At 43.8% G+C, this 27,427-nt stretch overlaps 2 protein-coding genes across 3 annotated transcripts in view; one reads left to right on the top strand and one right to left on the bottom strand.

Moving 5' to 3' along the window:
• The window catches only part of LOC310959293 (vasorin-like), a 37,026-nt gene extending 10,110 nt beyond the window's left edge, over window positions 1-26,916 (top strand). Inside the window, exon 2 of the mRNA XM_083930589.1 lies at window positions 20,941-26,916. Within this exon, the coding sequence (XP_083786715.1) occupies window positions 20,959-23,079 (2,121 nt within the window). The 5' untranslated portion in view covers window positions 20,941-20,958 and the 3' untranslated portion in view covers window positions 23,080-26,916. The remainder of the gene's footprint in view (window positions 1-20,940) is intronic.
• The window catches only part of pla2g6 (phospholipase A2, group VI (cytosolic, calcium-independent)), a 219,148-nt gene that overhangs the window by 3,976 nt on the left and 187,745 nt on the right, over window positions 1-27,427 (bottom strand). The window lies entirely within an intron of this gene.

Below are 27,427 nucleotides of genomic sequence, written 5' to 3'. Positions count from 1 at the left end.
CGGGTGTCATTGCTGTTTGGCTCGCTGTAAAACAGGAACTCAAATATTGAAAGATGCTGAGAGCGGAGGATAATTATCCCGAGCAAATAACATCCACAGAAAACGTCAAACAGCTGTGAACGTTCAGTATAAACACTTTAGAGTCGTTTTGAGTCACAAGTGTAAAGAACTCTTCAGCAAAATCTGAACGCACATAGCTTTTAGTGCGGTCATGTACTTAGCATCAGGGTAAAAGAGCAAACAACAGAGTAACTTTTCAGGTTTTAACACTTCCTGCGGCCAACTAAGCCTCTATTAGAGTGTTTGGCTGAAGCATCGGTCTAAATATCTTTGCACTTGACACATCCTCTGCCCACTGAACCCAGTGTAGAAATCTGTGGCTGTGGGCGAGCCTGTGATATTTTTAACAAGTTGTTCACAGATGAGAACTCAAACCCACTTCAAAGAAGTGGCAAGCGGATCAAAAGTGACGCTGCAGCAGCTTTTAATGCACACTGGCAGTGAGAAGGGGTCAATAATGGAAGTGTGTGTTGCGTGTGGAAGTGTATAAAAAATGAAATAGACAACAACAGAAAACAACAACAGCGCGCACAAAAGTTAATATTAAGAACCCAGCAGGTATAAAGGGGGACATTCTGGGTAATTTGGTGCCTTCGACTGAACATAGTTGTTGCTAGTTTTTTCAGTCAGGGTTAGCATCTAGCTAACGCCTGTTTTTCATGCTTCAGGTGCCGTAAAACAACAGAATATATGTGAGATCGAATAAACGTTTTGAGTTCTCACACTCATTTCACAACATACTCTTTCAACTATACAGTTTTGATGCGACATTTGTTGCTTCATTTGTTTAGCGCTCTTAATTTAAAAATTTTTTTGGCAGGTTTTCAAGCCTTCATTATAAAGGACAGACAGGAAATGGGGTGAGAGAGAGGGGGAGACATGCAGTAAAGGGCCGCGGGTTCGACTCCGACCTGCGGCCCTTTGCTGCGACCACTGCCTCGAGGACCTTCAGCCTCTTTACATGGGTCGACTGCTCTAACCACTGTGCTACCGGCCGCCCCTGTTTAGCACTCTTTTGTCTACTATTTGCTTACAAGCACAAATGGGCTCATGCACAAATGGGGGTTAAATAATTCATTTAAGCGTCCATTACCGAAGCCTGGGTTTCTGTTACCTGCTGGACTCTTTTTTTTTAAGTTTCACAGAGGAGACAGTGTTTATTTATTTGTGTCTGCTATATGTAATGAACCAGTGCATTAGCAACGGCCGCTAGCTAAACCGAGACTCCGTAAACACAGACCAGACCAATACAAGTCCAAGACAAGCAGTCAGCAGGTCAGTCAGCTGCAGAACGCTCCTCCGTGCCTCTGATGAGGCCAAAACACACCAGGCTGTTACCCTCGTTGGAAACAGATGGGACACATTAAACAAAGTGAGGTAGCAAAGATTGATGGAGCAATTTCACAGCCTCATAGCAGAAAATTAACTTCATATATCTGTGTTGGGTTTGATTGGGTTGTTGGTCACTCCGGAGACTTCTGGCCTTCACTAAACTCCCTGCTCATTAAAATAGTGACTGCTGCCATTATTCAAAGGGATGGAAAGGGTTTTTTTTTAGTGCGTGGGTGTGATGGGCTTTAAGAGTCATTTGTTGCAATTTCTACAGTCATTTTAATGCTATATTACCAAATGTACTATTTATTTTACTTGTTGTTTAATATGGGTTTCCCTCATGTTATTGTTTCTGCTTCATTACAGAGACCACTTATTAAATTAAGTACGTTTGAATGAAGGGGAAACCGCATGAACTTGGGCTACAAGAACTCAAGCAGGCCTATTACGAAATCCACTTGTGTGCGCTAAAACGGAGTTCATTGCCGATGTAGTCGGGATCTAAAATGAAAGGACTTTGTGGACTAATTATTTGCAGAATTTCTCATCTCATCTCTCTCCGGGCTCGGGTCGCGGGGGCAGCAGCTTTAGCAGGGGACCCCAAACTTCTCTTTCCCGGGCCACATTAACCAGCTCTAACTGGGGGATCCCGAGGCGTTCCCAGGCCAGTGTGGAGATATAATCTCTCCACCTAGTCCTGGGTCTTCCCCGAGGCCTCCTCCCAGCTGGACGTGCCTGGAACACCTCCCTAGGGAGGCGCCCAGGGTTCATCCTTACTAGATGCCCGAACCACCTCAACTTTGTGTCCAATAAAATGGAATTTAAACGACAGGGTGAAGTGAATTTTAACCCATAAATAACAAAGATTCAGGGTGATTTTGCAGAAGGATTTGAGTTCATTTCTGTGGACTAGCTGTTGATCTGTGGTGAAATGTACGCGAGTGTATTCCCTCTTCTTTTTCTCATTATGTGCACGCATACTTGTGTCGTTCACTCTCAGCTGTTGTGATCGAAGCTAATGTGAGGAAATCAGTTCAGATCTGATTTCCATCTCCGATTAGATTTACACTTGCGATTAACACGGTCGGACTGCACATGCTTAGACATTGACCCCATGTTTGGTTTCCCTGTATGTTGGTGGGCGCAGCGTCAGTACGTTCTTCGACGGCTGACACTCCCGTCTTCCCATGAAATCACACCGAGCAGATATCATCTTTCAAAGGGATCTGAAAGGAGCATTACGTCGCAGTCACTGGCCCATTTTGGCTGCTTTGGAACTTATTAAAGTTGGGAAATACTTCAAACAGTCAAATTATATATCCAACTGATGGATGATTAAAAAACTCTTTGGGAACATTCTTGTAGCTTTTACAAATATTCTGTTTTCTGTCGGTTTCTACTGCACATTAAATATTCTTATTCTAAACAGCAAAGTTATCTTGAGTGTTTATAAAGGCAGGCATTATTTATGTATCAGTGCAAAATCAAACAAGGTCACTTGTGGCTTCTGTGGGAGTCGGGGTGTGTGTGTGTGTGTGTGTGTGTGTGTGTGTGTGTGTGTGTGTGTGTGTGTGTGTGTGTGTGTGTGTGTGTGTCGCACTCCATCTATCCACACAAACATAACATCATTTTTCCCCTCATTCCCTCTCAAAACATCCCTACAAGCCTCAGGGCTTTTTTTTTTTCTTTCTTTCCAGTCATGTGTCAGCACCCGTTCCTCAGTGGAGTGTGTTATTCGTCGTTCCGTCACATTTCTCTTCCTCAGAGTCCAGTTATGCTTCACAGATCCTCGTCCTTTTACGCACTAGCAAAAATGACAATCAAAAAGAAGCATCGCATTGCTTTGATGCAGCCCGCTCGCACAACTTTTTCACATTCACCCAACTGCTACAAGACTGACACAGTGAGGAGTACCAGTACCTGTTCTTGTGTTCCTCCATGAACCCAAAATTGAGTTAATTCCTTCAAATAAAACAGTAAAGTATTCAAATAAGAGAGAAAAATAAATCTCTAAATAAATCTCAGGGACAGAAAAAACCCCAAAAACCTAAATAGAAAATAAACAGAGAGAGCAAGACATAGTGTGGAACGACCTTCGACCCCGTTCAGCTAAATCACTTGTACGGTAATTTGAGCTGCAACAGTTGCACTTTAACACAATCCATTAGATTCACTGTCACTTTTCTCAGGACTTTGAATAAGTCGTCTCTTATTTGAGGTGAATGTTCACAAGTTTGGTGTTTGTCACAGCTGATAGGCAAGTGCAAACAGAGGGAGAGAGCCTGGTTTCTGTCCTGATTAGCGGTCCGCTGAGGAGATAAGCACTCTGACTATGGGTGCGTTTGTGTGTGTGTGTTATGGACTCGGTAAATGGACTTGTATTTATAAAGCGCTTTTCTAGTCTTCTGACTATTCAAGGCGCTTTCACAGTGTTTGTCACATTCACCCGTTCATTCACACTGATGGCGGTGGACATCTATATACCATCTAATGTAACCATTCACACCACGTTTACACACAAGTCACTGCACGGGAAGCAATTCAGGGTTCAGTGTCTTGCCCAAGGACACTTCGACATGTGGACCGGGGGAGGTGGGGATCGAACCGCCAATCTCTCAAGTGAAGGACAATCCACTCTGTCACTGAGCCACAGTCAGTGTGTGTGTGCGTGTGTGTGATGTCATCAGCGGTCTGAACCAATCCTTCCTTGTGAGTTTAGGTAAATAAACACTTCAACTTGGTTTGTGATTTTGAAATACCGTAGTTTTCTAAACGAAAGTAGAAAATGGTGCATCGACACTTTACCTGATTGCAGTGTGAAACCTGATTTTCTGGCAGTGACATGTCGCTCAAATAGCACAGAGTGAACTTTGTCCAAACTAAAATTAGTTCCGTATTTTCTGTCTCTTGTAAACACACAGGGGTCTCAGCAGAGTCGCCCTCCCAGGACACTTTTTTACGTGTCTGTAGCCGTACGTCTCAGACTGTGATAATAACGGCTGGACTCAGGTCTGGTGTTGTAAACTTGACAGCCTGGTGTGGCACTGAACAGCACCGCAAACAGTTAAAAAAGAAATCACATTTTTCTGTTCCTGTGTAAAAATGCTGCCTTTGTTTCTGGGTCATGAACCAGCCGAGGTCACCGGCTTTAACCGAGCCAAACAAACACACACGCGCTTCAGTTTGCACTAATTGATTCCCCTTCCAGCAGAGACAAGAATGAGTGTGTGTGTGTGTTTACTTTAAAGGATCTGTCAGGACTTTAAGTAAATAGATAAGTGACAGAGTAAACACCAATCCACACACACACACACACACACACACACACACACACACACACACACACACACACACACACACACACACACACACACACACACACACACACACACACACACACACACACACACACACACACACACACACACACACACACACACACACACACACACACACACACACACACACACACGGTTTGTGCCTCATATGAAAACATGGTTCTGTGCTGATCATTTCCCAAAGGTGAACCCATCTGTCAATTATAATCCAATTATAATTGTGTGTGTTGTGTGTGTGTGTGTGTGTGTGTGTGTGTGTGTGTGTGTGTGTGTGTGTGTGTGTGTGTGTGTGTGCGTGTCCTTGATGGCAGTTCCTATAGAAGTCCCTCAGCAGTAAATCTGTCCACACTCCCTGACCTAACACTGGGTTAATGAGGTGATCCAGCAGCAGGGGACGGTTGGTAGAGGTCTTTGGGTCTGTGTTGGTGTGTGTGCATGCATGTGGTTAAGGACTTAAGTGGTTGTAGCAGAGGCAGCGTTCATGGTGTAAAGGTGTGTTTGCATGAGACAAATACGATCCGGAGTTGTGTGAGTGTAAATAACTGCGCTGATTTTCCAGTGCGAGTCTGACATGCCTGTAAATCGCCAGCACAAATTACTTAGTAGGTTTTGGTGAAGTCCCATGAGAATGCCGAGCCGTGCAGTTTGTAGCTCACTGCTGAGGCTGTGGTATAGTCTAAAAGAAGCTCTGTGCAAAAGCATTTTGCATCTCATGTACTGCTTTAGATATGGTTATGTAATGTTTATCAACAGGCAAAGCCACAAATAATCCAGAGCAGGATGCTGAAAACATCCACAAATGACTTTTAAAAGCATGAAGCCTTGCATTCATAGAACCACTCAATGATAAAGTGGGTGTTAAGTGAAATTGTTAGAATGCATCAAACAAGATAAAAACATGTGCCTATAATTTGATTGATCACAGGCCGGCATGGGCTACACGGTGGTGTAGTGGTTAGCACTGTCGTCTCGCAGTGAGAAGGTCCCTGGTTCAAACTCTGTGTGGAGTTTGCATGTTCTCTCCGTGTCTGCATGGGTTTTCTCCGGGTTCTCCGGTTTCCTCCCACAATCCAAAAGACATGCACGTGTTAGGTTAATTGACGACTTTGCCCGTTGGGTAGAATTCGTCTCTATGTGCCCTGTGATAGACTGGCGTCCTGTCCAGGGTGGACCTCGCCTCACGCCCGATGTCAGCTGGGATCAGCTCCAGCCCCCCGCGACCCCGACAGGGACAAGCGGTTGAAGATGAATGAATGAACACACCGGCATTTTAACTGTAACCACGATTTTCCCAAGTGTTTCAGTCGTTATCCTCAATAGTGATTAGTCACCCTATCCTTAGTATCCATTAACCTGTCGATTCTTTTCTTGGTCAGTTGTCTTGTCCAGAAAGTGGTGAAAAAATGTCGCTCAGCGTTTCCCAAAGACGATGTCCTCAAATGTCTTGTTTGTTCCACAACTCAAGGATGTTCAGTTCACTCTCACAGAGGAGGAAAGAACCAAGAAAAAAGTCACATTGAAGAAGCAGGAGTCAGAGAATTTGGACATTTTTCTTAGTAAAATGACTCAAAATGATAAATGCATTATCAAAATAGCTGAGGATTAATAGTTGATAACTCCTAGATTAATAGACTAATTGTTGCAGCTTTAACCCAAAACCTTATTTTATTTGCCAGCTCCTTTAAAATAGTTCAGTGCAGAGAGTGTAGAGTGTTTGTGCAGATTGTGAGTGATAGACTGAGTGTGTAACTGTGCTCAGAGCAGCCAGGTGTTAGCTATTTGTCCAACGAACAGTTTAAGCAACAGTTTGCCTATTAACAAAGGCTCCTCAGGACCCAAGACAATGGCAATGCTTTGCTTGCTGACTGCTGCGGAAAGTCGAGGGGGTTAACCCTGACGTTCGCAACAACAACTCTCCTGTCCTTCCCAACCACGGTGAAGAAAGTAATTGAGAAATTGTTGATGTTGGACTGAAAAAAAGCCCCTTTGTGGAACATAACACATGGTTTTGAAGAACTGTCCGACATTGACATTCTAGGGTTGGACAGGCAGTCAAGTGAAGTTCACACAAGGCTTAAATCAAACTGACAAAAGACTATTTTACACCAGACTTTCACTGTTGTTTTCCCTTTATTTTTAAACATAATTGCCATCTTTAGTTTCAACTTGAAAATAGATGTTTTAAAATAAAGAGAGAGAGAGAGAGAGAAATCATTCAAATCCAGAACTGGGTCCAGTGATTGTTTAAGACAGATAAGCTGTTATGGTACAGTATCTGTCTAGACTTGTACAAACTGGAGGCGTCAGTACCGCCCCCACTCATCTCCCCACAGTCCAGCACAACCTGTACCCCGCCAGAGGCCAGGTTTTGGGAGCTGACAGCTGGGCTTAACAAGCAACAAGGGGCCCCTATTGGGTAAGAGTCTCGCAGGTGATCATCACTCAGTAATCAGGCCTGGAGGTGGGAGGATGGATGGATTCATGAATGAACAGTGACAAGTGGAGCGTAGTTGACTTAAAGCTGCAATGTTGGTAGGATGCATCAAGATTTGTAAATCCTGGCAGGGCAGGAATCGACGGATCCGAGAAGGAGAACTATTAATACACTGCGTCCAAGTTAAATGTTTAAGACTTTCATTCTAGAAAGCTTAAGATATTGAAACATACTTAAAATAAGTCTTTATCATGTACTTAAAATAGGTCTTTATGGACTCCAGCTTAGAGAATTGTGTGTCTTTGGCTTTAATAAGCACAAGTAGAACTTATTGGCTGAAGCCGTCTTAGATTTCCTCTCTAAATGTCAAAGCTCTTTAACCTGTACTCGTATTTCCAGAATCTAAATGTGTACTCTACTGCGGAGACTTATACTCAGAAAAGATGTCAAGGTAACTGTAGGAACTGTAACTTCCTCTCTGGGAGGATTAAACACATTTTTTACAAGCACTAAGAAGGTGAGGACAAGGAAAAGCGGAGACATGTTTGAGACCGTTTCTTCTATCGCCAGTTGCCCGTTGGCACACCTGCGTGGAGCTGAGCGCAGGTGCCAGCGTGAAGACACACACGACCTTTCGATTCGTGACTCTCCTGGAGACTGCGGTGGTTGTCAGTGCAGAAAGACTGACTGCTCGTGGCGCCTCATCCCTGGCACTGATACTTTTATCACCTCAGTGGAAAAACCGGTGTTGACAAAAGTCATCCTGGGTCAATCAGGGTGTGTGCCCAACTGTGCCACGAGTAAATACCAAAGTTAGCGTGCGTCTCTACTCTCTATTGTGTTGTCTCAGTTCTCTGCTGGCTCCGTGCAAGTCTGTTTACAATGTTGGTCCAATTGACATCAGCATGCATGTGTTGCACATTTACTGAATTGTAATAGGAAGAGATCAGAGCATAGAATAGAAATACTTTATTCATCCCAAGCTGGGATATTGCAGAACAGGTATCTGAGTTTATAATGGAGAAACAAGCATCTTGAGTGGACTTACAGTTAACCGTAGTCTCTAATGTACCACAGCTTTGTTAGATGTGAGTGGGAAAACCTGATGCCTGATATCAGACAGCATTGTTTCCAACTCCAGTCTGATATCACTTCCACGCCAAGTGATTTCTGTGGGGGAGGAGGATTGGATTTTCCTCATCCGGTGTCTAGAGACCAACATATCCGCCGAAATCAAATTTTAAGTCTACGCTGATGCGCAGTCGTGCCAACGTACAGATTTCACTGGGGTTTTAAAGGAAACCTCCCTTGTGTCATTGCAGCGTTGGCAGTTTGAGCATCAGCAAAAGTTTCTCTTCAGCGGAGAGGCCGTAACTACAGTAAAAACCTAAAAAGGTGCCGGAGCCCTGTGGCACTGAAATGCCACAATTAAATGCAGCAATTATCAGTGTTATCCGTTACACCTGTATCTCATAACAAGGCAACAGGTGAGAAAGGTCTGTTTGTGTGTCAAATCAAATGAAAATGTTTCAGATTGCACCACTAGTTGTAGACTCTCTATGTGCATTTACAGTTTAAATATCAGCATATATGAATAATACAATTTACAGTCTGCAACGACATCTATCGGGGTGTGAATGGTTGTCTGTCTCTGTTCGTCTCTATGTGCCCTGTGATAGACTGGCGTCCTGTCCAGGGTGTACCCCGCCTCACGCCCAATGTCAGCTGGGATCGACTCCAGCTCCCCTGCGACCACGACCCCGGGATAAGCGGTTGAAGATGAATGAATGACATCTATCGGCCTTTCTATTCAAATATACACACTGTCAACTGTCTTACTGTCTATGAAACTGCACTGCGCACTTTATACGAAACCTAAGCTTTCACAATTACTCGGGATAAATAAAGTTCTTATCTAATTCTACCTCAACCCTTACGGCGTGTCTAAACAGGAGGCATTGCAGCCGTGTTTATCAGCCGTCTCACATGCATCTGTGGAACGGATACACTTCTATTTTAATCAATCTATGTGTCTAAACAGGCTGCGTAACGGCTCGCTCTACACACAAGTCAACATCCCCCCCTTTCCAGGCTTCAAACTCAAATTGGTCACACACACACACACGCGCACACGCACACTCATTTAATGTGAGGTTCTTGTCACTGCAGTTCAGTTTGGAACGACTTCAGCAAGCAACCAAAATCTGTCAGTTGGCTTTTGCCCACAAATTCCTCAAGCTGAGCATGTACTGTGTACTCTTGTGGAAACAGGCAGGAGCTGGTATTTTACAGGGAGAGTGGTTGATCCCCTTACAGCAGCGCTCTAGAGGAGAGTCGAGATCCTGACATGCAGCAGCAGCACACCTTGAATGTCCCTTTGCGTTTCCAGCACAGCCGCAGCCGCAGCCGCAGCAGCAGCAGCATGCCTGCCATACCTGAGTCAGACATCACAACACCCGGGCGTCGCTAAGGCAGCTACGTGAGCCGCAAACAATCCACTGTGCTGGGCAAGGTGACACATTAATGAATTAATGGGTTAATCATGTCGTGTTATATGATTACCTTCCAAACAATTGCACTGTGGGTAACCAGGTTAAGGAGTGGTTAATAATTGCCCTTCTGATGTTTCATTTTGATAGTATGTTCACGCTACCTTTCCATGTCCCGCTGATTGCCATTAGCTCTAACCAAAAGTGGAATTGACTTTAACGTCCTTGTCTTTTTAAACAGTGCAACTTAAATAGAAGAGTTGGTAATTGGTTGCTTATGTTGTGAGGTTTTATTTGACCCTGTATTGTCTCAGCTCTGAAGTCAAGCGACTGTATCAACAAGCATTCACGTGGTTGTAGCATTCCTGTAGCAGACACTGGACCCTTACCCTGACCCTGACCTCCGCTCTCACCTCTGACTTCCACATGGAGGCTAAAGAAGTGTCGTACTGTGTGTTTGGAGCTATTTCTGGCTTTGACAAAGAGGTTGTCTGTTCATAAATCTAACAGCAAGCTGCCAGGGAAAGCAGGGAGCGAGCGAGCATAGGCAGAGAGAGCGAGCAGAGTCATTTGACAAAGTTAAGACAAGGCACAGAGTAAGGAGGACAGGCGGAGGGGCAGGAAAATACAGCAGGTACGGAACGATGGTGAAAGCCTGAAGAGGGAGGTGTAGTGTAGTGTCAAATAACAGGAGGAGATGTGCTGTCACACACCGTGTTATTAATTTGTTCCAGAGGTGACCTGTAATGCTCCGGTTGTGCGTGGGTGTGTCGAGTGAACTTATGACGCTTTAATGGATGACAATATTAAAAGGTCACATGTTTGCCACATCACAACTGTGAATAAGAGTTTGCTCTTAATTAAAGTTAAATAAAGTGAGATTTCCATGTTTTTTAAAAATAATAATAAAGCAGGTTGAGATGCTAAACAGTTTAAATACTGTGAAAGTGTCAAAACACTGAACCCACAGAGAAATGCACACAGCCTGTTTTCAGAAACTGTGACTTTAAACGAACCGTCAAGACTTCCTGTACGGTTGTGATGTCACAATTTTACTTTATAAAAAGGTAGAAAGTTCTGCTACGACAACGTTACAGCCATTCCCCGGGTGCAATGATGGTGCAGAGATACCAAGAGCGCAGATGTGGACAACCCATAAACCCTGACAAATCAGAGAAGCCTGGGCTTCTAGGGGGGGGACTCTTAAAGAGACAGGCGCTGAAACAGTTTCAGACAGATGGTGAACACAGGTATAGTTGGAGCCATTTGTTTATTGTTAGTAGTTAGTGCTGCTTAGTTTATAGTAAGTTTTGATTATTCCAAATCATCCATTCATTCACCTATCGGGGTCGCGGGGGGGCTGAGATCCCAGCTGACATCGGGCGTGAGGCGGGGTACACACTGGACAGGACGAAATCACAAATACTAGCATGAACCGCAGTCAATACCCATAATATTGGACCTTTTAGACATGTTAGGGCACAGAGAAGAAAAGACAAGCTTTTAATAGAGAAAGAAAATGACAGTACAGGAGATTAACATACATGTATTTGAGATTTATAGATTAAAATATAATATTAACGTACTGCTATTGTTTCAAAAGGTGTTTTGTCTTCGTGTGCCTCACAGTTCACTGGGATGTTATTGATTCCTGAACAAAGCTCCTTTCAATCATTTCCAGAACGATCAGCCTCCCTAAATAATCCTAATATAGACTCAATCACAGCTGTCACTGCCCAGTCTAGACAGCAGTTGTCCCCACTCAGGTGTTAACTGCTGCATCCAAGCTACGCTGCTGGGGATCTCTCATGGTCTCCGTTTAGTTCACATCATTAAAACATAAAAGCCGTTTCACACTAAACATCTCTTTGGACCGAGACATGGAAGCAAAGGCCAACAGAAATGGCTCTGTTGGCATCAGTACACCCTTTGTTTCATATATTTTCCCTAGTTTAGACCGACTGCGTGATGGATACTAAGTGTTCAGCAACAATTTTGTAGGGACGTAATAGCTCCCAGACAATGTGTCCTAATGACTGATGACTAATGGATGTTTGTGCCAAAGCAAAGCCCCACAGAGCTGCAAACATGGCTGGAGACTCCGGGCTCTTTGTCTGGTGCACAGGGGTTAAAGGTCAAGAGTTGTCACGTCAAAGCAAGTCAGGCCGCATTCACACTTCGATAAAGTGTTTGAGTTCAATTCAATTCAATTCAAAAAACTTTATTTGTCCCCGGGGGGCAATTCAGGGCACACAGAGCAGCAAATAACGACAGTGCAACTATACAAAAACATTTTAACCTATCAACAAGAATAAAGTGTAAAAGAAGAATAAGTGTCAGGATGTTAGTGTGTTAGTACAGGTTAGATACGGAGAACATTGTCGTCGTGAGATGTAGAAAAACAGAACTAAAAAGTAACAAATATATACATAAAACAAGTAGCAAAACGTAATAAATGCTAAATAACGCTAAAAGTTGCTCTGTGCGCCGACCGGTCGACCACACGAGCAGCGACCCGGAACCGGAAACCGCGTGTTGGTTTACTTATTTGCCGCACTGCATTGTATTGAACTGTAAGAACCAACCGAGTGATGGGAAGTTTGCTTGATTTGCCCCGAATGAAAAACAAGCGTAAACGGCGGCAGTAGCTCAGTCGGTAGGTGATTTGGCTGGGAACCGGAGGGTCGCTGGATTGAGTCCCTGTGTGGAGCATAAATGGAGCATGGACTGGTGGCTGGAGTGGCAGTAGTTAATCTCCTGGGCACTGTCGAGGTGCTGGTCACTGGCAGCCCCCCTCGCTCTAACATCTCTCCATCATTGCATGTATATAGGTCCTGTCTGTGCATGTGTGTGTATTTCGGGCCTGTGTGTGTGTGTGTGTGTGTGTGTGTGTGTGTGTGTGTATGTGCGTATGTGTGTGTAAAATGAAAATTAATAATAGAGTGAAAATTGAATTTCCCCATTGCGGGACAACTAAAGGAATTCTCCTTCTAAACACTGCTTGTTTGTGTTCAGGATTTAAGTGTTATTAAATCTTTACACATGCTTGTTTTTGCATATAACGGCGCAGCACCCACATCACTTGTTCCTGAACTTCTTACACAACAGCTTTTGGGGCTGAGAGCTTTAGAAATATTGAAGCCGTTAAACAGATTTCAGTGGTGAGCTTTTCAAGCATGAGGTAACGAGATATTCCACTCTGGGGAGTTTCGGGGGTGTGGGAGCCGGGGTAAGGTTTGTACCACTAACTCACATCCCCTTTTTTCTCTCCATGAAAATGAAGTAACCTCCCTGTAGACCAACTTTCTAACACAATTTACAATCTTCTCTCTCCTTTCTACCTTCATTCCCGACTCTACTGTCCCCCTCCTCCCTCCTTCACCTCTCCCACAATCTCTCCAAATCTTCCCTCGGCTCTTTTGCTTAAAGTGGTGATTCTAGACTTTAATATTAGCTGATTTTGGCTTCGACTCTGGTGATTAAAGGTAATTGCCGTAGTTATTTCACTTACCGCTGCACATCCTTGTCATTTCCTTTTCTACTGAGAGTTGAGCTTTCTGTAATGGTGCAGATATTACAGTGTCGGATATTGCTGCTCATGCAAGTTGTTTTTTTATTCTTAAAATGACTTCATGTGCACCAAAGCATGTTTGACACTAAGGGTGCACTCACACTGTCCTTCCGCACCACGACCCGGACTTTAGGGTACTTGTCCCCCCCTTCCTCTCCCCCCGCGCCCCAGCCCCGTTTGTACTCACACTGCCAGGGCCGGCCAATGCTTCTTGCTGTCCATACGTCATCACATCGTAACACGTCACACGCATTGATCACGTGTGTGAGGCTTTGTTTACAAATCTTTCCACAAACCTCTGGGTTTTTGTGCGTCTTGTCGACTGTTTTTGAATATTTTCATCCGACCAAATCTGCAGTAAACACTCCACCTCCGCATCACACCAACGTGAACCTTTCACCACCATTGCTGTCGTTGTTAAATGTCCGCGCATGGTCCCTCCTTCTATTTTCTATGTCCGAACAGGCGCACATAACGCTACTGCCGTAGGGCTCGTGCTCGTGCTCGTGCTCGTACACGTGCTCGTACATGTGCGCACGCTCGTGCTCGTACATGTGCAAACGGCTCCGCTAAAGCCCACCTCTTTCAAGCCATGGACGGCCCGCTGGCTGCAGTTATGCGCGGAGCGGGTGCACTCACACTGCTTAAAGGTACTAGGCTTTAGCTGAAAAAACGTTTTTGGCCCGGGACAGAAGGACAGTGTGAGTGCGCCCTAAAGACGCACCACATAGTAAAAAGAAAGTATAAGATCCATGTTCACTAAAGTGATAAACGACACTTGCACCTTTCACAACTGATCTACACAGCGCTGAGTTGTCTGCTCCCTTTGTTGCTCTTTTATTGCAGCCACTGTTTGTTTTTGTCATCAGTAACCAGTTTCCCTTAGTGACTTGTTTAATCTTCATACTGCTCCCCACTGGCACAAACAAAAGAAGAAGACAAAGCCTTTCCACCTGGCGAGGTTTAACCGCAGGAGTTGTGCTGCTTTCCTTTGATATCTTAGTACTCACTCAACAATACAATGAAGTTGGATGTTGTGCTGCTGCAGAAATACCACTAATTTAGTATGTTTGATGATGTTTGGGATGCATCAGACACGGTTTGAAGCATTGGATAGACTTCAAAAGAGCAATTCGACTTGAGTATTTTCAAACAGAAGTCATTTTAAAGGTATAATATACCACTGGGCGTGGCTTAGCCCACATATGGGTTTAACCGCCAGCCGATATAAGCGCACAGGCTGAGCAGCCCTGTGATTTCCAACTGACGCCCCTTCCCCTCAGCCTCAGATACTGAAGCACAGAGAACAAGGCAGACACAGGATGAACCTCTGCATTCAATTCATTTCAATTGAACCGCTGTGAAACAATCTAAAAACACTGTTTTATTCCTCTGATTCACTGATCTGTCCTCACTGAACGAAGCTCGCTCTCTCCACTCAGCCTGTTGCTCGCTCGACCATCAATTGAAAAATAGCACACCACATGGATGGTATAAATATACGTTCATATTTCATTTCATAAAACTGTGCAACTGTGTGAACGATGCGTTTTGCCGTAGTATACTGTGGAGTTGTTGACCTCTAACAGGCCATGGAGGGATGTTTTCACGTGTGTCCCTGTTTTGTTAGCTCCCATGTTTGCACATGAGTTGCACATGCACAATCCACATCGCTCCCGATAGTTTTCCACTGATCCACTGAATGACAGCAATATGCCAAGAAATGCATCAAAGTGCCAACAGACAGGGAAGAAGAAGACGACCGCCAGCAAGAAAACATGGATGTAAACAATGCAGGATTGAAAATCATTTAAAAATTAGCTTTTTAAATGTTGTATGAGAAAGTAAATTCATTCAACATGTTAGACCTTGAGGACAAACACTGGATGTAAACATAACTGTTGTGTGTTTACGCTAAACCCTACAGAGCCCCTTTAATAAACACAAACTGGTAAAGCATATTCACACTCAGCCCCTGGCGTACGACGGTTCACTTTGGATCAGGAACACAATTGTTTGATGGAGCACTTTTAGTCATGTCGAAGGAGAATTGCACAACTTTTCGGATTCTCTGACTTCCTTTTAGTGATGTTGCCACTTCCCAAAACACAATGGTTACACTACAACAAGTTTAGGAATCACGACTACACTTGCAAAAATAGTATCCAAGTTGTAATCAAGCAGACGTATTGCTTAATTCTTCTAAAGTAGAAGTTAGTCCGATAGCAGCATTTGTGCTTGAACAAGAGTTTGTGGGACTCCCTTCACCTCAGTTTAAGAGAATACACAACATTGTCATATCTGGCTTCTTTCATGCACTTTAGGTTTCGGGGAGTCTGGCTTTGTTTACAGCAGAGTTTGGATGAAAGGAGGCAGTTGTCAGCTACCAGCTATTAAGACACCGATGTCTCTGGGTTTACCTCTCACACTCATTGCCTATTAGTTTCCCTCTTTCTTTTCTCTCTCTCTCTCTCTCTCTCTCTCTCTCTACCTTTCTCTTATCACGGGGGAGGACAAAGGTTTATGTGGGCCTTTCATTCTGTCCCACTGTGAGAAATAGCTGCAATGTATTATGGGTAACAGAATCCAGCTGTGTTGTAGACTCTGTCTGTGTGTGCGTGTATTGGTGTGAACATGTGCAGGAATGTGTGTGTGTGTGTGTGTGTGTGTGTGTGTGTGTGTGTGTGTGTGTGTGTGTGTGTGTGTGTGTGTGTGTGTGTGTGTGTGTGTGTGTGTGTGTGTGTGTGTGTGTGTGTGTGTGTGTGTGTGTGTGTGTTTCCATGGCTGTGTGCAGGCCCTGTGTGCGCATTGACCTGTTTCGTGTCATTTTGACGGCGATTTTTCACTTTCATCATGCGGCCTTATCTGCGCCCAGACAAATAGCTGAGGATATGCTGCGTGCCGCGAAGTCTTAACAGCCGAATACTCTGTCACATTCGATCATGACTTTATGGAAGAGCGAACCGAACTGGTTTTGCAACTCCAAGTTATGTGAACGCAGGAAGAGAAAGCTCCCCGTGTTCTGACTGCTGTGGTTATTATGGTACGTGGCAGATTCTTGGCTCCGTGATGTGGGCACCCGGTCAATATCAAACTGCAGAAGGGGGCCAAGATAGATAACAAAAGAGAGAAGTACTTGTGCGCAGATTGAGCTGTTAGCTTTTACATCTTGCATCCTCGTTTCCCTCCCACTTATTCTGTCATTCCTGTGAAAAGATGAGTGGAATAGAGGCGGCGTCCAAGCAGCTGTGAGATGTTTCCCTGCGAGTTCTTTGAAAATATGGCGTTACAGACCTCTCTGCCTGACCAATTTGTTGTGTGATGCTTGTCTAAAGAGATTTAAACGTCCAGCTTGTTTCTGTTACATGGCTGAACTGAACACGGAGGACTCAAACAACAAGGATGTTCCAAGCACAGCATATGCATTTGTCCAGAAATCTGCTACATATACTTCTACTAACAATAAGTGTAATAAGGGTCTGGTCAAACATCTACACAGACAAAATATTACTCCGCCGTGTAGCTGAATTGCAGAGAAACGTGAAAATAAAACATTATTCCAATGAAGCTGCATCGACGATAGCCACAGCTGGAAGAGGAGCTGATTATGTTAATGGTATCGACACAAGGAGATGCCATCACCTCTGGCAACACGAGACTAAACGCCACTCAGATGAGAAGATCCTTTCTGAACTTGGAAGGAAGACTGTCCTCGCCCACAGGGAGGTCAGAGGTCAGGTTCAGCTACGGAGCAGCAGCCCTGAAGTGTGAAGGGATTCAGTTTCTTAAACAGGGATGCCCCAGCAGGGTGGATGCTTGCTGTCAGGAAGGTTTGAATCCCTACCCTCTGTGGTTCTAGGTGTTTCTACTTTACCACCCACCTGCATGTACTGTAGCACAGAGTGTGTTTCTCTGAATTAGACTTGCAGAAAGGCTGCGACTGACACATCCTGTCAAGAGGTTTTAACCGCTGTGCATGTCCTGACACAGGGCTTTTGGAACAGCCGAGCTGCAAGACATATACACAGTTCACTTGATTGGATTTGAGGTTGTAGACAAGTGTTTGACTATATTCTCTTATGCTCTCTCTTATACAGAGTTGTGCAAAGTGTACGGTAACTTTAATGTCGATATGCAAACTGTACAGATTTTAATATTAGTTTCTCTTTTCTCTCTCGACTCTGAAACACTCATTTCATTCATTCCTATTCACCTCTGTCATGCAATAATTCACTTGGCCAGTGTGTCAGCAGCAGCACCCTTAAAGGAATGATGAGCAGCTCCTATTATAACCTGTTACTGTTCTATAAACAGTGTGTGACTGCACACAAAGAGAGATCCGGATTCCAGAGCAGAGCGTGTCCTTGATCTTAGACATGCACCTTAACAAAAGAAGTAGAATGCCTTTTCATGGTAATGACAAGTAATACTTTGTCACTGGTGGGGCATGCTGACAGAGCTTCATTGTGTGCATATGTGTATTAAGGTGTGCATTAAGGTGTGCATTGTTGTTTGCATGGTTCTCAGTGAGAATAATGGTGGTGATAACAGTTCTTTTTCTTCTGGCTGATGTGACAAAGTGGTTTGGCGACTTTGCCACCTCCACTCATGACCTCACGCAGGATAAAAGTAACACCGTCACGCTAGTAACAGTAACGTTTGACCGACATAAGTTCAGTTGCATCTGAATTGCAGACGAACATGTGAGAGACAGTATCTCATTCTGCAAATAGTCGAGCACATACAAGCAAGACTGATCCATCAGTGTGGGACACGCCCATTTCCACCTACAGTAAACACACGTTCCCGCCATTTTCACATTTTTGGCCCAAACACAGATAAACTGCACCAACAAGTATTAACGGAAGAACAAATTGCACTTGGAAGCAGATTTATACAACTTAAGAGCTTGGCAAAGATCAGACATCACTCTGTGGTTTACAACAAGACAAGGCAGATTTAGAGAGATTTATTCTACACACTCACAACCCATTGTATTCCACGTCCATCTGTTTGCCTTCTTTCCACCCATTTGTTAGTGGCATTAGTTACAAATAGAGAAAAAGATTAGAAACAACTAATAAAGTAGTTTCTCTAAGGAGCAACAAATTAAAGTGTGTGTCACCGAGGTCAACCACAACATTGGCAGCTTCTGGTTTTATATAGCTGCTTTAAAAGTCCCAATTTTGGTTAAAAAAAAACCCCAAAATAAACGTTTGAGTCTTGTTTATGCCATTACAAGATATCAATGCTCTTTCTGTCAATTGTCATGTTTTTAACGTCTCTTTTCCTCCCTCCTACTCCACTTACCATACTTCCCTTTCCCTCCCCTCCTTTTGTGCTTAATAAAGACAAATTTGAGAGAATATTGCAAATTCCTGCCAAGCTGACAGGCTCTGACCTTGTATGTTATGAGGGGAGAGGGATAAATGGAGGAGGCAGAGGGGGAACGGAGGCATGGGGCCAGAGGTGCGCCCCTGACTTTAATAAAACATCTTAGGTTTCTCCTCAACTTCCACCTCAGGAGTCCTGGAAAGGAGAGTCCCAGAGTTTGCTTACACAGACCAAGTCTGAGGGATGGGATGAGAGGACAAAGGGAAGAAAAAGGGGTGAAGCAGAAATATGTACTGCATTTTTTGGCAACAGGTAAAATGCAATAGATGCAGCCCATTGCACATGGAACAAAAGATCCAACATACGCCATGTCATTTAACCTTATATTATATTTGTATTCCTCAAATAGAAATGTCGAAGTCTCTTGATTTCCATTCCCAGTTCAGATCTTGTTGCCAAGATCACTCAAGTTTCAGTCTTTGTGACTCTTGGACTGTTTCACAGCACAGTGACCCATCCAGAATAAGCCTGATGAAATCACACAGCAAAACAGCCTTTTTGGGGCTTCGAGTGGTCTGGCAGGGTTTGCACTCATCTCATATATACTTTGCGTGAACATACGTCCCATATTACCTGAGGCTACATCTGAAACGAAAACAACCTTTAGGTCATACGGTTAAAAGAGAGTTTCTCCCGAGACCCCAGGGAAAGAGAGAAAAAATATCCGCCATGTGTACAATACTTGGACAAAAGGAAATTATTCAAATAAAGTGGGTAGAAACACACGGACAGTTTACTTATGAAACTTCACTTGTATATTCTTAGAAGTGTGTTCATTTTTCCTACTTGCACTTCGGTGATGCTCACCCAGTCAAAGCAACACCATAAGACCTGCGGCAGAGCAGATTAGTACGGATAGGGCTAATACCAGCGAACGGCGTCCGACTGGTGACACATTCCCCTATACGTTGTGTTGTAAGATTAATTAAATTTAGCTTGCGCCAAAAATCCAGTCACAACACCCTGCTCTGCTTTAACGTTAACTAACATTAAGATGTAAAAATAAATATATTCTTAAAAACAAACAAACAACAAACAAGAAACATGAATATGTTGCCAGGGCAACCATAGGGGATTCGAATGAGTGTTGTCTATACCTATTCTGTAAAGTGCCCTGAGATAACTTTTGTTATGATTTGGCACTATAAATAAAATTGAATTGAATTGAATTGAACTTATGGAGTGGAGTCACAATGCCAGACAAGGAAAGGACAAGAAACAAAATACAAATTCTGTAGAAGTCAGACTTGTTGGTTTATCCTCTTGCAGATTGACATGAATCATATCCTTCATTACTCTGAGGAGGCTTGAGGAGGAGGATGCCACTAAATATAGACTGCAGAGATACAACTTTAAGTGAGATTTAGTTGGAAAAGAAGGAGAAGAGGCAGGGAAAGTTTGGAGGTTTGACCCACTTATCTCTTTAAGATCATCTCTAATCGGGACTCTTAAACCTTCAGTCAAAGTCATGTGGTCTAGGCGCTATTATTGTTTCTGGAAGAGGAAGACTTAGAGTTTTTAGGTTTTTAGCATTCATATCATATCACATTCATTGTGTGGTCTCAGTTGGATCTGGATTTTCATAAGTGTGATTGTTTGACACACACACACACAATATTATGTACCATGATTACGCAAGTATGTCAAAAGGTGTCTGTGTCTGTGCCAACACTCTCACAGCGTATTTACCTTGGATATGTTTGTACGCAGTTGCCTTGTGGTGCTGTGAGTGTTGAGCTGCATTACTGCATTACTGCAGACTTGGCTTCACGGGCTAAGGACCGTGTCATAAACACAGGGAAGTGGCTGAATGGGTCTCTCACTTACTCCAGGAAGGGTCACCCTGGGTGGGCTGTGGTAACCTGTCGCCTCGGCCTGTGGGTCCTGATCCCTGGGGTGTCTGTTCGCCAATGATAGAAAACAGCAAATTCACTATGATTGAGCAGTCAGTGTTACTGTTTGTTTATATGCATGTGTGTGTGTAGAAGGTTTGTTCACTGGGTAAAGTGTGCTTTTATCCGTTGCAATGTACTATACTGCATGTCTGTGGGCTTGAATGCATTTGTGGAAGGGATAAAGACAAAATTCCTCTGGCATTTATTTGTGAGCAAATAGAATTAAGGCTTTAGGAATTAGATTGAGTAAAAGACTTGCATAACTTTCATTTATTCCTCAGTAATGATGCCTTTAACAGCCTATCTATTGACAGTATTTTATGTCTGAATTTGTTTCTTACTGTAAAGCCTTTCTTTTTCATTGTGACCAGCTTAGTAAGCGAATGAGGATTAACGCCAACCATTTTCTCTTTCTTATGTCTTTCAGGTCAGGCCTGACGTCACCATGCTGCCTTACTTCCTGCTCGTCTTCCTCTCATCTGGTCTGGTATTAGCTTTCGACATCCCAGCAGACTGTACCTGTCCTGTTCCTGACTCGATATTCTGCATCAATCGAAAGTCCAGCACTGTGCCTCGTGTGCCCACCACCACCCAAAATCTTTACATCTTCCAGAACGGCATTGACACTTTGTCTCAAGATGACTTCAAAGGCCTGGGGGAGCTGGAGCTGCTAGATCTGAGCCAGAATGAGCTGGTTGAGATTCCAGATGGTGTGTTTGAGATGCTGTCAAAGCTGAAGAACTTAGACCTGTCCTCTAACCACATTATCCACATTTCCAAATACAGTTTTTCTGGGTTGGTCCAACTGGAGAGACTGTATCTCCATGCAAACCGCATCCAGAGCATCCATTTGGAAGCTTTTGATGGTTTAGAGATGCTACTGGAACTCAAGCTCCAAGGAAACCAGCTCACCGCTCTGCCATCCCTTACTCTCCCCAGGCTTCTGCTCTTAGACCTCAGCTACAACAACATCCCAACCCTTGGACCCTCAGACCTCCAGACTCCCCACCTGGAGGCGCTTAAGGTGGCCTCTCTGGGGCTTACCACTGTGGATGAGGATCTCATCGCCTCCCTGGGGAACCTCCATGAGCTTGACATCTCCACAAACCAGTTAACTGAGGTGCCCCAGGCCCTTAAACAGGACTCCCTCAAGGGGTTGATCAAGCTCAGCCTTGCTGCCAACCCATTGGGCGAGCTCAGGGTGGAGGATTTTCAGAAACTGAGTGTACTTCAAGAACTGGATCTCAGTGGACTTAATCTCCAGGGATTTTCACAGAGTTTCTTCCAGACCTTCCCAAGGTTGATGCAACTGACAGCGGCTGAGAACCCATTTAACTGTTTGTGTCCATTAGCCTGGTTCCCCGTTTGGCTAAAAGAGAAGGAAGTGAATCTTGGAAGACCTGAGGAAACCAGATGTCACTTCCCTCTAGTTAATGCTGGGAAGATGCTCTCAGCACTGGAGCACAAAGACTTTGGGTGTCCACCTACCACAACAGTGATGATTGGCTCGCCCATCGGAAGTACTCCTGTTCCCCAGATGCCCACCACATCTCCAGCAACCATCCATACCAATGCTATTCCTCCTCCTCCTCCACCCAGTGAGGAAACTGTCTCCTCAAAAACAGACCGCCCTCTTTCACCAGAACCTCCAGTCTCCCCAAGCTCCACCAGTGGGGAGATAGGGGAGCATATCTGCCCACCAAACATCTGCCTTAATGGGGGTACTTGTAATTTTGACCCACTTGGTCAACTCAGCTGTATGTGTCCATCAGGAACTTCTGGCCTCTACTGTGAAAATGTGGATGAGGTTCCTGAGCCACCAAAACCTTCAGCAACAGAAGTTTTTGTAGCCCCTGTGATGCCCGCTGAACTTGATGCCATCAGTTCACGGCAGGTCACCTCCACATCTATCCTTCTCGACCTGCACCGTTTCATTGAGACACGGCCACACATCCGTGGCATCCGATTGACCTACCGTAACCTGTCAGGCCCTGACCGCCGCCCCATTATCCTGAGTGTACCGGCATCCTACCCAGAGTACACTTTGCGTGGTTTGAGACCCAACTGTACCTACTCAGTCTGTGCCAGTCCCCTGGGTGAAAGAATCAACTCCAGGGCCAACAGCTCTGTAGAAACAGGGTCGTGCACTGAGGCTCGCACCGAAGGGGTTCCACAGTCATCCTCAGAGTCTAGGGTGGAGAAACAGAGCCCGCTGACATACACTCTCATTCCTGCCTTAGCTGCATTGGCACTGGTGCTGGGGTTGGCCGTGGTGGCTGGGACAATCGTCTGTGTCCGAAAAAGGAGGCAGGCCAAGGCAGGAATGGAGCTGGAGCTTGGCCCAGCAGATCTTGATCCCATGGAACTGGAGGGGATAAAGACCTGCATTGAGAATGGGGGAAATGGTACACTACCCCACAAACAGCCAGAGATTGACCGATGTCACACTCCTCAGTCGCCTCAGGCCTTGCAACAAAATGGGGGTTTGGACTATGATGTACCCTTGATGCAAGGACACTGCCCGTCAAACAACAATCTAGCATCCTTAAAGCCATCTTATTTCTAAGATGCAATAAAATACAAACACTTGGGAAGATTTTGGAGACAGTGGGCTTGCCCATCAAGAGATCCTGCTATTGCTCACTTAGTGGTTAAAAATCTAAATTTCATTCCAACTTCAGATAAACAATTTGAAAAGTGGCACTTACTATCCTTTGTTGTCCAAATGATAAACATACACGATACACTGATTGGATTATCTATTTTAGAGATACTGAATGATGAATTTAAGATTATAGCATATTGGAAATGTGCTAAACCACTGTGGGGCTATGATCAGGATGTGGTTTAAAGTCATCTAGCAGAGTCTGGTGGTGGTGAAACCTAACCAAGTGATTAAACTAAGTGCAATTGACTAGAAGGGTCTTAGTAGCAGACTGAAAACGGAAGTGCCTTTTCGCATTGACACAACTGTAACCAGCGGCTCGTTTAAATAAATGTATTTGTTTATATAAAAGAAACTATCTGAATGAGCTGTAATCCTGTTGCTGGATTGGGGAGATACAGTCTGGAGAAGAGTGCCCGAGTGTTTGGGCTAAAGAACTGAAGGAAGAGACAGTGGTTTAAATCAAAATAGCGATGCAGATGTGTGATTCCCCGAACTACACGTCCCAGTACAAAATGGATTTGTTGACCAACTACAACCGCTCCGCTCCATGGGGATTATTATAAAAAGAACTTGCACTGAAAAGAAATTTGTCTTTTCCTTTCCAGTTTCCCGGCCATGAACTGCCACAAGACTGATGATGGTCACATCAAGAAATGCAATAACACAAAAAAGACTTTGAAAGCTCGTAACAGGTTGATGACCGTAAAGCTGTCTAATCTTCCTATGTTGCTGTCGACAGTTAGAACCTGAAACAAACCTTCAAGTTCACATGTGGAGTTGGGTTTTTCAGTGTCAGCAGATCTACCCATAATTCCCTCCGCACATCCTGAAGCTCTTCGCTCACTGGGAGATGAATTAGCTGTGAAAGATAAATGGACTGAATGAAGAGCCATTGAGAATGGACTTACATTGTTTTTAGCTGTGACGGGAGGGCTGTTCTGTCTATCTTATACCATGATATTTTGTTTTTGTTTTTTGTATTATGATCATGTTTGTTGCTGTTGGTGTCCATTCAGTATTGCTATGGTTTCTAGTTGAAACATTATTGTTCTCCCTTAAAAAAAAGTCTGCTTAAGTCATGGATTCTGTGATTTCCTATTTGCATCTTAGAACAGTGCAGAGTAAATACTAGCTTAGGCCCTTGAGCTAAAAACACTAAAAAAACATCAACTATCACATATCTATTTAAGCTTCAATTAAAAGATTAAATTAACAGTCATCTTTACATCGTGCACAGAATGCTTTTGTATGAGGTTCACCAAAATATGTCTGAGGAACTCCCCTCAAGTGAATCTAACTATGAAGTGTCAGACACTTTATTTCCTCTGCCACGTCTGCCAACCCTACATGAAAGGACAAGCCACAGACGGCCATATTTGACAGCCAAAGCTCCCAAAATTATGTTCAAAGGCCTCTCGCCACAGAACCCACTCCTATAAAGTCGTACACGCGTGCTGAGAAAAGAGAGCAAATCGAAAAAGAAAGAAAGACAATTACCGAGTGTCAGTGAGTTTATCGACACTATAGTTTCCCCTTGGCGCTGCTGAGCGAACCGTTTTCTGAGATACGGTCTAGACAGTGTTCCCCCTATAGCTGTTTGTTCTCAGACAACCTCTCGCTGGCTCTCTGTGCCTCCGCGTTAACCACCCAGCGTGTTTTGGTCAGCAAGCATTATTGGCATGTGTTTGGAGACCGTTTTGCTTGTTTACGGCCAACCAGACTGTGAAATGCACAGGCTAAGTGCACCGTTCTGAGGTATGTGATCTCTATTTCTGAGAACGTCCCGAGCATTTTAGTGTTTTACTTTTCTTTTCTATTTTAATATAGTTTTCCCTTCAATGAGAAAGAATCTTAAATGGCAAAGTATAACTGGGTTACAGAAATGTGCCTGAGAGCGTTCGTGCAGAGCCTTACTGACATCTCGTAGTGTCATATTACATGCTGATGTGTGTTTCAACAAAAGGCCCTTTATTTTGCCTCGCCAGACGTTGCGTTATATTACATTAAAAACTCAAATTGAAGATGCATGAAATGTAATGTAATCAGTTTTTAAAAAGACCTTCCTCAGTTCTTGGTTTATCTACAGTAACAGCAGAGAGTTTGGATGACTGGGTTTTATCAGTTAATTCGTGTGTGTGTCCGTGTGTGTGTGTGTGTGTGTGTGTGTGTTTTCTGCTTACACTTCTACAGTTGGATATCGGCTTTATAATTGAGTCCATGCACTACACTCCAGCGCTGTCCAAAATCAACGTACCGTTCTCTGGCTCCTCCACTTTCTTCTTTCTGTCAATATTCCAGTATAAACACAGACACAGATGCTCATATATCTGCTCTCCCCCAATACATCAACTGGAAGACTTTGTATTGCTTTGGACGGTGAGAGGGGCAGGAAATGTTTGAGATATTTTCAACATGCTCGTTACAGAACCTTCCCTGTTTATTTAGGGAAGTCTCTTTTCTTATTGTTTTATGTTCGTCAATTATGTCAATGATGTTTATTGCGGGGTTCGCCGTCCGGAGAAGCAATGCTGAGAAGAAGAACAGTATTAAAGAGATTTAATGTCAAATCTGCCTGTGATTCTGTGTCTTGGTTGAATGGTGTTGGCTTCACGACTCGACTCGCTTTTATATGCCTTTATAATGGTGCGGTAATGTACGCGTTCATGTGTTTTCCTCTTCCCTGTGGATTTGAGGAATTTGGGCCCCGTTGACGCTGCGCATTTGTTCTGAATGTTGCCATAAAGCAAAGTTAAACAGAAACACGGAGAAGGGATTTCCAGTAACAACAGAAGCTGATTACACACACTCTGTATCTCTCAGTACCTCATTACACTCGTACACTCGCACATTCCAACTAACCTCAACCACAACGTGATTGCTCCGTGACGTTATGTTGGTTTGTGGATGGAGGTCACTTTCTGTTTTTTCCACTAATAGCCGAGAACAGATGCCAGTGGAAAATATTACAAAATAACACAAATAACAGACACGGCACTGCTGATTTCTGCCTTGTTGACTCAGCATTTTGGAGTCTTACCCTGCAACGAAAACAGGATAAAAGTCCCCTCCTACATCAGGATTACAAAATGCAACATTTAAGAGTAGTACATTGTGTTTATTTATCTCCTTTAGTGGAAGTTAAGATTAATAATCCAGCTCTAAACAAACAGGGAGCTCTGGTTCAGTTCTGATCAGTATCTATGGCAAACAAATTGAAACAATAGTGACTTCACTGTTCAGGTATTTCTGCTCTCACGTGTAAATAATGGAGCTGCGGTCCACACTGGAGCGTTCAAAGTGAAGAAAGACAGACTTGCCTTTATTTAACCCATTTGTGCCTGCAACTGGAATTTTGATTTTCCCCTTTGGTGGAAGTGTTCCCTGAGCTAGAAGCACAAATCTAAAGACATTAGGGGCGGCAGTAGTTCAGTCCATAGGTGACTTGGCTGGGAACCGGAGAGTTGCCGGTTCGAGTCTCTGTATGGAGTGTGGACAGGTGGCTGGAGAGGTGCCAGTTCATCTCCTGGGCACGGAGGAGGTGCTGTTGAGCAAGGCACCGAACCCCCAACTGGTCGCTGGCAGCCCCCTCGCTCTAACATCTCTCCATTAATTGCATGTATATAGGTCCTGTGTGTGTGTGTGTGTGCGTGCGTGTGTGTGTGTGTGTGTGTGTGTGTGCGTCCGTGTGTGTGTGTGTGTAATGAATAATAATAATAGAGTGAAAAAAGTGTAATTTCCCCGTTGCGGGACTAATAAAGGAATTCTTCTTCTTCTTTCAAAATTGGTCAAACATTAAAAAGTGAGTTTTAAAAATGCTGTTTTTTTTCTATATATAAATATCACTATATTTTAATAGTAGCCCCATGCATCCAAAGACTAAATATAGTATGATAAGAAAATGGACGTTTACAGTATTTGGCATCTACAAACAAATAGGTTGAATATGAAAGATATGGACACATAGGCAGTGTAATTAAAAAAACTCATATGAAAGATATTTAATAAACAACAATGTGTGTGTGTTTTTCAAAAATTCCTGACATTCACTATTCATAAACTGGTGATTTTCCATGTGATCTAAACATTTCAACGTTAATTTGTGAAAGCGGGGAAAGCACAGGTGTGACAAATTACATTATGTACGACTACATTCTATTTACATGCCATGACCTCGAGCCAGCACGTAAAAACGCCAGATTCCTGGAATCACACACCTGAATAGCGTGCAACTATGTTATTAATTATA

Source organism: Echiichthys vipera (assembly GCF_963691815.1).
Source record: "Echiichthys vipera genome assembly, chromosome: 2".
Classification (NCBI taxonomy): Eukaryota; Metazoa; Chordata; class Actinopteri; order Perciformes; family Trachinidae; genus Echiichthys; species Echiichthys vipera.
The sequence above is the reverse complement of the archived record's forward strand: the minus strand, read 5'-3'. Positions and strand labels throughout refer to the sequence as shown.